The sequence below is a fragment of the Oryza glaberrima genome, chromosome 9 (assembly GCF_000147395.1).
Source record: "Oryza glaberrima chromosome 9, OglaRS2, whole genome shotgun sequence".
NCBI classification, from domain to species: Eukaryota; Viridiplantae; Streptophyta; class Magnoliopsida; order Poales; family Poaceae; genus Oryza; species Oryza glaberrima.
The window spans coordinates 15956386-15968536 of NC_068334.1; the positions used below are offsets into that span (position 1 = coordinate 15956386).

The 12151-nt window shown below is 43.1% G+C and overlaps 2 protein-coding genes across 2 annotated transcripts; one reads left to right on the forward strand and one right to left on the reverse strand.

Annotated features, from left to right (window-relative positions):
• Window positions 1-501: 501 nt before the first annotated feature.
• Window positions 502-3723, forward strand: LOC127784978 (STOREKEEPER protein-like). The gene has a single exon (XM_052312408.1). It carries the CDS (start codon window positions 741-743, stop codon window positions 2055-2057), a length of 1317 nt encoding a protein of 438 aa, XP_052168368.1. The 5' UTR covers window positions 502-740; the 3' UTR covers window positions 2058-3723.
• A 327-nt stretch (window positions 3724-4050) lies between these two features.
• On the reverse strand, window positions 4051-6973 carry LOC127784979 (uncharacterized). The gene is made up of 2 exons (XM_052312409.1): window positions 6780-6973; window positions 4051-5116 (listed from the first exon to the last, which is right to left on the reverse strand). The coding sequence occupies exon 2, from the start codon at window positions 5103-5105 to the stop codon at window positions 4413-4415; it is 693 nt and encodes a 230-aa protein (XP_052168369.1). The 5' UTR covers window positions 5106-5116; window positions 6780-6973; the 3' UTR covers window positions 4051-4412.
• Between the last annotated feature and the right edge of the window lie 5178 nt (window positions 6974-12151).

Sequence of the window (12151 nt, forward strand, 5' to 3'; positions counted from 1 at the left end):
ATAGTGTTATGGATATAAATTCTAAAATATCTAGTTATTTGATAACTTCATTACTAAATCTATAGTTTCGTGATATGATGACTTAAATTTGTTGTTATGTGATACACATTTTTAAACCTATAGTTTTACAATAATTTGGTTAAAGTACGTATAGTTTTATCTAAATTACTCAAATTCGTATGATGCTAAATTGTAAAACTTGTGCTCGATGATGGTAAACCGGAGAGTACAATAAAACGCTTGCTAATTGTCTTCATCTAATTTTTTAAGCAAAAGAAAAAAAAACAAAGCTGACACTGAACTCGATCGTCAGTGGTCACGCATATTTGAACGCCACCACTGAACGCGGTACACCGGGCAAGCTAACAACAAACACCCCTTTTGGTTAGGACTCCCTCACTCTAAACTGCACCCTGGAGACTTGGCACGTAGCGCCGGCATCCACACTACTACACTAGTCCACCCCCACCCACCCACCCACCCACCACCACGCCACGCCACCACCTCGCTTGGCGCTTGCCAATCGAACGCCCCACCCGGCCACCCCTACCCGAAGCTCTCTGCTGCTGCCGCTGCCGCTGCCGCCGCGCCGCGCTTCCCATAAAAAAAAAAAAAACGCACGGAAACAGATAACAAAAGCGCGAGTCGGAGTCGCTGAACAGCACAGCGAAGCGCAGCGCAGCCGCAGCGGAAGACGGAACCCGCTCTTCCCCACCCAACCCAACCAGAACCTGCTCCGCATGGCACCGAAGCGCCCCGCCGAGGAGGCCGACGCGGCGGCGGGGGGATCGGCCTCCGAGGGCTCCGACGCGGAGGCGTCGGCGGAGGCGGCCCGCGGGCACGGGTCGTCGCCGTCCCCGTCCAAGACGCCGCCGCCCGCCAACCCTAACCCTAAGTCCGCCGCCGCGCCTCCCTCCGCGGTCGCCGCCCCCGCCTCCGCCGCCGGATCCGACTCCGGCGCCGCCTCCGGCGCCGCCTCCGACTCGCCCAGGGCCGCCGGCAACCCCAGCGGGCCGCGCTCCATCGAGGTCAACTCCGACTCCGAGGACTCCGCGCTGCCCCTGGCGTCCGACGCCTACGCCGACCAGGCCGCCGCCGCTGGCGCCGGCGCCGGCGCCGACTCCGACGACGGCAACACCTCGCCGCTCCCGCCCCCGCGCCCCTCCCGCGCCGAGGCCGCCGCCATCAAGCCCATCAGCTCCCGCCCCATGGACCCGCCGCCCCGCCGCTCCGCGGGCGGCTCCGAGCCGCGCGCCAAGCGCCCCCGCAGCGCCGCCGTGGCCTCCTCCGCGGAGCACTCGAAGCGCCCGTCGCGTGTCTGGAGCCAAGCTGACGAGCTCGTCATCCTCCGCGGCCTCATCACGTACCGCACCAAGCGTGGGGTGCTCCCTGGCTCAACGCAAGACATTGGAAAGCTCCACAGCTACATCCGTGGCCAGCTCAGTGCTAAGGTATCAACTACACAGCTCAGTGACAAGGTCCGGCGCCTCAAGCAGAAGTATCAGATGCTCGCAACACGCGCCAAGACTGGGAAGGAAGTATTCCCCACTCCGCATGACCACAATATCTACCAGCTTGCCAAGAAGGTCTGGGGGACAATGAGTACTGCTGGTGAGGGAGGAGGAAGTGGGTATGATAATGCTGATGCTGGTGAGAGCGAAGAGGAGCAATATGGCAGAGAGAGCGATGATGATATGGAGAGTGGGCGGGATAACCGTCACCGCAAGAATCAGAGATCGGTGCCAGTCACTATGGCAAATGGCAATGGGACTGGGATTGGTGCTGTGAATGCCATTGTGAGAGGGAGGAGTGAGTTTGAGAAAGGGAAGGATGTATATCCTTACCTGTGGGAAACAGTTGAGGAGCTGTCCAGCCAACATCCAACTGGAGCAGTGTTCAAGAAGGCGTTTGAGTTGCTTGAAGGATCGAAAGCACAGGTGATGGAGGAAAAGCTGCGGAAGTTCAGGCTGACTGAGATGAGACAGCAGTTGCGTCGGATGGACCTGATGAAGGACACACTGAGTATGGTGCTTGATGCCCTGGAGATGGCTGACTGAGTCCATGGGTGATATCTGGTGAGTAGTGCATTGTTAAAAGGGGGAAATTAGTGTCTTTTTCTTTTCTAGATAGAATCTCTGTGGTTAATTACTTACCTTTATGGACAAGGTTGCACATTCCTCAGTCAAAAGTTAGGGATAGAACAAGTTATGGTGTTCTCCTTGTTATTCTGAACCAATGTATTTTATGATGCTTAGGTGCTAACTTTGTGCTATATACTATAACATTTCTGTTGTTTGTTTAAATGTGCGCCAATGCATCTTTGTTAGTGTTTTTTTTCAATCTTTCTGTGTGTTAACCTTTTCAATCAAATCGGCTAACTGAATTATGATGTTATGTATCAGAAGCAGATGTTTGGTTCACACCTGCAAAAAGGTCATCTGTTACCGTGTGTTTTTTTTCTTAATCGCAGTTAAAATATGTTTACCTTCTCTTTTGGTTTCTCAATCACATCAGCAAATTGGAGTAGCGTGTTTCGCAACCAAGGCCAGATGTTAACACGGCATTAAGTTAAATAATACAGTATGTTTTTGTTTTCTTAATTACAACTAAATGCATTTACCTTTTTGTTATGTCTCTTCATTCAGCTTTTGACTTGCATTAATGGCAAAACCACTATTTGACTTGGTAGCGATTTTCTAGTACAATTGAAACTTCAACGAGTAGAAAAGGAGTACATATTATTAGTGGAGATATTACAAATTCCTTTCAAGTAATTGGTGAAGCCATATGCATTAAGCAGTTCAGAGGTACCTCAACAAATCAGAAGGACGGTGAATTACATCCTCTATCTTTACTTGATAACAAAAAATTGGTGTATGCTTTATCAACACATTATAGGGCTACCATGATTCAGACATGGTTTTGAGGGGGAGATATGATTTACCAAATGTGATGTCTCTATCATCATCTAAACTTATGATTTGTGTGAAGAGCATATATACCTCCCTGAGTTTAACAATCATTTTTAAGTTAACCTTGGAGAGAAACCTTGGTTTGATATTTATGCTGTAAACTTTGTCACTTGTCCAGACCAATAGTTTCCTGGACTGATGATTGTCAAGTTGTCCCATTTGGTTCCAGTGAGAGTATGACATGCGGCCGGCAGCCGTTGACATGCTTATGCAGTTGTGCAGGTATTGATATTATGATATATATGAACCTAGCTGGATCATCCTTAATGCTACAAGGCTATATCATTGGTGTTGCATGTGCGTACCAGTGAATATCTGAATTGATTTTGAACCGAATGATTCTTTTAAAATCCCTTCTTTGCACGCGGAACTTCGTTTGCGCTAAATATTCTGCAGATCATGACGTGTCTGAGTGCATGACTAGTGTTTGCGTTTTTGCTCGAGCTCATATTCTTTAGCTTAGTTTCACTCCTTTGATTAGTTGAACCGTCATTTCACTCGTCTTACGGTTTGATCCCCTGAACTTTCATCATATTGACTGGAAGTTATGTTAGTCCTGACTTATGTGTTTGATGCTTCCTCCAACTCCAAGCTTGCAATTGCCATTGGCGCCACACTGCACAGCTACAGGACGATTCTGATAGTGATCCGAACGTTGGGAGGATCAACGAAGTTTAGGTCTCCTCTTGGAACGCAGGAGTTTTACAGGATTTTCGTATGAAACGATTCATTTCCTCCAAAGTTCCTCTAAACTCTAAAGGCCTTGCCATTTACGTGAACTGGTGCGTCGAAATTCGAAGTGCAAGTGTTGCTTGACTGCCTGTAGAACTGCACAGCGACCATCTGATGGAACTATTTCAGATCAGAAAGCATATTCTTCGTGCTAATCTAAACCATCTCGACAAACCGATCGGAGAGACCAGTACAATAATTATCTGTCCCGAATAATTATTTGCCACGCGTAGCTTGGCGGTGAGGCCTTTAAGCAAATTTCATCTTCAGTATACACCAATCTGTCACGCGACATAAACAACAAACATATATGGGTACCTTCTGAGGAGGTAGGAACAATAAAACATACAGGAGCAAGTGAACTCTGCATTTCCGAACAGAATGTAATGTCAATACAGTGCAAAAGGGATGCACAGGATCAATTCATCACACGACACAAAGGGGGGCTACAATGAGATAGTATCAACAAAAGCCTTCAACGCCATTCCACATTCCACCCACAATTTGGCCAGGTTTCTTGAATTCATGGCAGCATAGGATAGGATCTGTTTCTTCTGAAGATGGTGACAAATATTCCCTCAAGAACAGAAAACTAAAAAAGCTATATCTTTCTGTGTCAGGTCACACATGATGGATCAGCATGGCTCAAATCACTGACCCCATTGCGAGAACAGCATAAGATATTCTCACATTTCAGTGAGGTTGAGATCATGGATCAGCCAAGTTCATTTCATTGATTTGCATAGCACCATGAGGACCTTCGTGCCAAACAGATGCCATCAACTCCTCAAACTGCAACATAACATACAAAACCCTCCGCACCATTGGTGAACTCGTTGCACAGATCATATCTTGCAGTGAACTCCGGAATAAAAGTCGCCTCCATCTGTAAGTATGTACAGGGTCCACAGAATGAGGCTTCACTGAAGGATGCTTCTTTCTTACATGCTTGCAGAGCTCTCCATAACTACCCATGTATGAGCAACCATCTTGCATACAGCTCCTCTTGTTTTGGTTCAACTGTTCCCGAGCAGGTTCAACCAATGTATATCCCTTAACCTCACCACGGCAAAGGGGGCATGTAAGCTCTATGGAGTCTAGGTCCTCACAATCTTTTGAGCTTCTCCGTGAATCTATGAGTTGATCAAGACAGTTTGAATGGTGGTAATTGGTTGCACATATATATGGACGACAACCTTTATCATGAGACGAACAAAGTAGGACAGCATTATGTGGGCATTCCAAGCAAACTGGACAGATTGAATCTTTCCACGCACATTTCTCTGTTGCTGCCAATTCCTTGTTAGCAACTCTCTTGAAATTGCATTGGCTGAAGAGCCTCCGATTATGTGATCTGAGCTGACGAGATGAACATTTCTTGCCCCTTATACTTTTAGTCATCTTGGTAATAGCTGCAAGATGCATACATTCAGAATATAAGATTTTGAGTCTGTCAAAAGATAATTACATAATTTCATACTGTCCACATCACAGAATTAAAAAAACAAAAGGGGCTTATCTAACTGTATATTGATCTGAAGTTGGTCTGGAGGGGGTCAATACATTTGTATCCATTAGCCGACTCTACTTCAGATAATTTCCTTGTTCACTCTCCTTATCTCTAAAAATGAATACATTATAAGCCTGCTCGACGGTCAAAAGATAACAAATCACATGCTTGATGTCAACTGCTGCTACAGTTTTATCAGTGTGCATTGGAAACAATGCAGTCTGATTCTAGCTAATCGACCCATCACATAAATCATGCGTTCAATATTCACTCATTGACAAATTCATCATATGGTGATGACAAATTCTATGGGAACAAAAGTTACTGCTAAACTTTGAACCTTTGATTTAATTTAGCACAATTCCTACTGGACACCAGATGGAAACAGTCAGATCAAACAGACAACTGGACATAATATCAGAGATAATTGATCTGTTTATGCCAGAGATACATGGTTTTCTTTTTCAACCACAAAGATTAAAAAAAACAAATTATGATGATCCTAATGGCAAAGAAAATGGATAGCTTTGATGCTTGTCATTGGTACTGCAAAACAAGTGGCATTTCAACAGCCAGACCAATTATAAGATGTGGGCAAACCCTCCCATCAAGAGATAACGGTACGTCCGAAATCATAGGGCCTGTTCAGTTTGTAGCCAAAATAAACCTTACCAAGTTTTAGCAATTCCAAAATTTTGGCAAGATGGCAATATTGCCAAAATAAATTTTGGCAGGATTTCTTATGTATTGACCAAATTTGGCAACAAACTAAACGCATTTTTTGGCAACTTTGCCAAAAAAAAATGGTATGGTTGAAAATGACATCAAAATAAACAGGCCCATATATGCACAGAAAACACTGATGGTGATGTAAAGTTGCCAGCAACCAGAACTTCTAGAAAATTCTTCAGCATAATTGCAGATTTGCAATACCATGACTTCACTAAAAAAATCTGCACTATCATCAACATTGCCAGAAATACAGAAACATAGCAATCAAGGTTCTAAATACCAACTGGCAGGCATATAGCATCTAGATACAAGAAGCAATGAAATATTAAGTCTATCAGTCCATCAATCCTAACTTTGATTGGAAGGGTGTGTATCAACAAGATAGTTCATTCAATTGAACTCATAACCCGTGACATGTAAGTTTTTATGAACAGTTTACAAACGTTTGCACACAACAAGATCATTTTCTGTCAAAAAATATATGTCCAAAAATTTTCCAAATCTTTACCTTTGCACTAACAGAGCACGACCTATAATAATTTTGGTACAGGGAACGTCACGTGGTAAAACTTGGGCGTGCCATTGCCATCAGGGGCATAACCGAATTCCAAAACCTAAATTTGAGGAGAGACTACCCCACATACGGCTCCCGGCACCTCCACGAAGCATCAAGTGCACAGTTCCCAGATCAAGAAGTCTAATCAAGAACCTAAAAAGCAAAAGAAACAACCCACACAAGCAAATCCGCCCGGAACACGGGAAGGCGGCGCGGGGGGGATACTACCAGCTCGAGAGGGGCTCGATTTGAACAGCAGAGATCGAAAGAGACTCACCACCGCGGGGCCCCGTTTCCCCCCGAGGTGGGGAGGAGACGGGGGAGGGGAGGCTGCACCGCCTGCACGGGCGGCCGGAGGAGGGCGAAGCGGAGACGAGAGGTTGGTTGCTGGGGTTTTAGGGCGCGCGCGGCGGTGGCGTTTTGAGACGCCTCCCCGCTCTCTCTCCTCTCCTCGTCCCCCCGGCTGCTGCGAAGTCGCCGGATTTTGGGTTGGTGGTTCGCCGCTCGTGGCGACGTGGGCGGGTAAACCGGCCCAGTAAATGATGGGCCGGAGCAGGCCGAGCACACAGCGGCCCATGCATGGTTCACACTTCACCCCCAAAAGGCCCATGTATTTTGGAACGGGGCAACCGAGCATACAACGGCCATGTACGGCTCACACTTCGGTCATGTTCACTTCACTTTGATGCCATTTTTCAATCTTACCAAATTTTGGTAATGTCAAAAATGCCAAAATTTTAGCAACTTATCAAAATTTTGGCAGGATTTCCTATATAGTTACCAAAATTTGGTAGCAAATAGCCACTTTTCCAACTTTACCAAAATTTGGTAAGGTTGAAAATAGCATCAAAGTGAACAGGCCCGAACTTTCTTTATGCAATCAATATACCTAATTATATGTATTGCTAAACAGATCTTTATCTATGTGATATTTTTCTGAGACACATGTTTACATAGCATTCAAATCAACAACAAAATCAGCAAGATTATCCTTGTCAAGTGATTTTGGTCTTGATCGCATGCACCAAATAAGTTCGTACACCAAAATAAATATTTTATAAGTTCATGCACTAGATTGCACATATCTAACAACTTTATATACCGCTATTACAATTTACTCACAAGTGTACTAGTACTATATTTCTAATTTTTTTTAATCCAACCACTCATCATTTTAATTTCTTTCTATCTTAGTACCAATCATCCCCGCCGTTCCAACCATCGCTCATTTAATAAATGGCATTTAAGTTATTTTTCTGCTCCGGTAATTTGCCTTTAAAATAGTGGAAGTGCAGTACTTACGGAAGTGCAGTACTTAATTAGGAACGAATGTAGTATAAATGTTATACTGTCATTTGGAATGCAGGGGTAAGGGTATCTTCTCCATACTCTTCTTTGTTTGTCTATTCATGTACTAAGTTTTTGACGCAGTTTATTCCTGTGCATCATACGCCATATAAAATGTAAACTTAATTTTTGTTTTGTCTATTTTCACCATCTGTTTTATGTTTATGTTGCTATTAGCATTTTTCTTTCTCGTTCAACTTTAGTTGAACTCTGCAAGTGCATCATGCATCATCACATAAGAGCAAGTTTAATAGTATAGCCCACTACTAGCTCTAATTCATTTATAGCTAATCTAATAGCTAATTCATACAATATTTGCTTACTATACTATTAATATATGGTCTCACATGTCATACACATATTGCGTTTTGAAGTCTGTACTGCAGCTGGCTACCGATCTGTAGTCTATTGCTCTTCTCTCTCATCTTTTATCTCATTTAAATATATTTATAGCTGGTTAATACTCTACTATTATACTTGCTCTAAACGGTTTAAACAAAATGAAGGGAAAAAAAAAGAAAGACCCATGCGGAACTACTCCAACCATCCCCGTACTGTATAGTCTTGAATGCGTAGTACATGGAGAGCTGTGATGCTCCCGTTTATCGAGATATCAGCTTTTGCTGCGTTCCTGTTCCTCTCCATCTCAATCACTACCGCATCATGACTCCATAATTGCTGCAACCAATGAGGTTCTACCACGTCAAAGATAATGGCAGGGCCTCCAGCTCGGTCCATTCACAGCCTGGCTGAGCAGGACACAAATGACTGCTCACATGGGCGTACCTCTGGCTCTGGACAAATTCAATTTTGTAAAATGAGGCATTTTGGTAAAATTAAAATTTAAACATTTAGAACAAAAAAAAAAGCTAGTAGATATGTTGGTGAGTTGTCAGCGTGTGCAACAAAGTGCCACCCCATTCACCATGGTGTGACAAAAAAAAAAACCCTTGCCACGTCTCCAAAATTTTGGTGTGACCAAAATTCATTTTCCTACTACCATCAAATGAAAGTTTGTAAAGGGAAACCTAAATATATATTGCTACCTAAATGCTTCAAATATTATTAATTCTATTGGCATTATAAATTGATGGAAGTTTTAAGGGTTTTTATAAACTTTATAGCCACGCTTGCTACTTCCTCCATTCCATATTAAGTTAATCTAGTACGAGATCTGACATATCCTGTCTAGATTTGTGGTAATATGCAACGTCACATCTCGTACTATATTAACTTAATACGAGTCGAAGGAAGTAGATCTTAGACAAATAGCTTCGGCTAAGGCATGTTTTTTTTAAGACCGGATGCGGATGAAACCTGATAGATGATCGATTTGTTTATAAGAAAGAGTTAATCAAAATACTACTCCCACCGTACCAAAATATAAAAGATTTCAGTTGGATGTGACACATTCGAGTGCTACGGATCTAGACTAGGAGCTTGTCCAGATTCGTAGTACTGAATGTCTCAACTTGCTAGACTTTGTTGCTTAAGTAGTACTCCCTCCGTTTTAAAATGTTTGACACCGTTGACTTTTTAGCACATGTTTGACCATTCGTCTTATTAAAAAAAATTGTGAAATATGTAAAACCATATGTGTACATGAAAGTATATTTAACAATGAATCAAATGATATGAAAATAATAAATAATTTCTTAAATTTTTTGAATAAGACGAATGGTCAAACACGTACTAAAAAGTCAACGGTATCAAACATTTTGAAACGGAGGGAGTATGCCATTTTTAGGGCTCGGAAATCATACATACACATGTTTAGCAAAAATTTGTACTCACTCCCTATCAAAATATAGCAACTCCTAGCATTTAAACTGCATGCTTGAATATAGCAACTTCTCCATTTACTTCCTCGTCTCAGCAAATGGCAATGATCTCTCATATAATTTTGCAAACTACTTCCTAGTAGTATCAACCAACAACCATTCCAATTTAATTTCACCTCTCTCCCTAATCTTTGAAAAAGCTCGATAAGTGATTATATTTTGGGATGGAGGGAATAACTATGCAGATACAAATTGGGCTTAGTTTTTGTGCCAACCGGTGAATGTATGGCACTAATCAAAATGTTTGTCATATAACCATGTTCCAAATGGATTATTGGACTAAGATTATTTATGCCACGCTTCTAATAAAATGATTAATTTGAACCACTTTTTCTAAGCTATTTGTTATGTTTATAATCCTCCGTTCCAAAATATAAAGGATTCGGGTTGGATGTGGCACGTTCAATCTATAATTTTCTGAATTTCCAAAAGAATCAATCGTTTCTAGCTAAGTTGCTCCATCCAAATAATCCTCCTCTCCTCTCCTATTTTGCCTAGGCATCCAACCAACCAAACAGGTCCATATCTAGTATTTGTGACAGGGACAATTACGAAGATGGCCAAAAACCCCACATATTTGTGACTCGAGTGTAATGCTATCACCAGCTCCCCCCTCTGCACTCCACACATGACTGAGTCTGAAGGTATGAACATACACTGTCCTCCTCCCTCTCACACGCTGTACCAGTACACCACAGGTCATAAAAGTCCCATTTGCAGCAGCCATCAAAGCAGCTCGTGCCCAATGGTAATTGGTAAGCTAGCCCCTCAATAAATGGCAATTCAGCTCGCGCGGCCCATCCCAAGGAGCTGCGCCAACTGCCCTCCTCTCCCTCTTCAAAAACACCAGCGCTCTACTGCACTGATGGCTCGATCAGTAGCTACCTCTCTTGGCGTGTCTTCTTCTTCTTCTTCCTCTTCCCCACTGTCCATGGTGGACTCCATCTTGGCATCTCTGAATCAGTTTGATTTTGATAGGAGTTCTTGTTTTGGAGTGCATGGCATGTCCAGGCTGAAGTTAGGTTAAGGGGATTGTTGTCTGGTTCAAGGTCTCCACATTGTGCAAAATGTTCATTCATGGAGGCACAGGATGCTTGGTGATCTCGGACCAGGCTTCAATCCCTTTAACCAGCATCTGCACAATATGTTTCTCATCCGAGTGTGGTGCACTGGTATGTTATATGTTTATCACCTCCAGTTCTTGTTCTTGTGTATTAAGTATTAACCCGGAAATTTTCATTTGCTTTTAGCTGTAACTGGAGTAGCTCTTGCTTTGTTTTATCAGCATATGAACAAGCAAAGTTTAACAAAGATCTAGGTTTGCTCATCAAGAATCCAAGGTTTTGGTTCTATCTAGAAGGAAACCCTGGATAGCTAAGGACCAGTTACTCTATATAGTGTATATGTGTTTTTGTAGACAGTGAGCAGTGTATATGTGTGTCAGGCATGCTGCTCATGCGGGGAAACGCATGCTGCGAGCTTCTCATTTTCTCAGTTCTCACTGACTCTGAATCAACTGCTACCCTGCAGTTTTATGCACCTCAACACCTTGCATTTCTGCATTGGCATCAAATCTCGATCTCATCAAGTTCTTAACTATGTTTACATGAAAATGATATCACACCCATGCATTGCACGGATTTAATTGCTGCAGGTGTTCTTCTCTGAAAACTTATATCAACAGCCATGCATGCAGATCTTGGAGATGAAATTCAGAAACTGTACGTGCATGCATATTGTGATTTGTGAAGCACTGCATCGTGGTACTATGCTAGTACTGTACGTAGCAATAATGCTAGTATTCACTGGGTTCAGGGTGGTAGTAAACGTGAGCACTGTCACTCTGACAATCAGAACAAGGGGAGGACCGGAGGACATGAACGTAACTGCCGACGCATTTAAGCAGGGACACGGCTATAGCTAGCCTCATTACTTCGCTCACGCAGCAGCTGTGAATTGATCGACGATGCCATTTACACGGCGAAAAACTACTACCACAAGTTGCACCACTTCAAGGCGCCAGATCGTTTTCTCTCTGGGATTTATGTTCCATGTGTGTTCTTCTGCAGACTGCAGTTTACTAGTGCGCTGCATACTGACCTTGCATTTTCAGAAAAATCTTCAGATATGTAATTGCAGCAGTACTACTAATCATATGTTGTCTTGATCGAGTACAATGATGAACATTGGTACGTCAAATGTCGATGCCTATGATGGTTTCAGAAGGATGCATGCTAGCTTAGCGCCTCCACTTGAGGTAGAATCCAAGGTTCATGTCGTTGATGAGATCAATTTGGTGTACAGTCTGCAGACTTGGAGCAATCGATGACTCTGTTCGTGAAACTGACGAGCACATGCGTTGACATTGATCGATGCTTTGGTAATCTCTGGAAGACAGAAAGATCAACGCAATGATCATCACTAGTTGTCCTTGTCGACCCCAAATTTCTGCCTAGCTAGA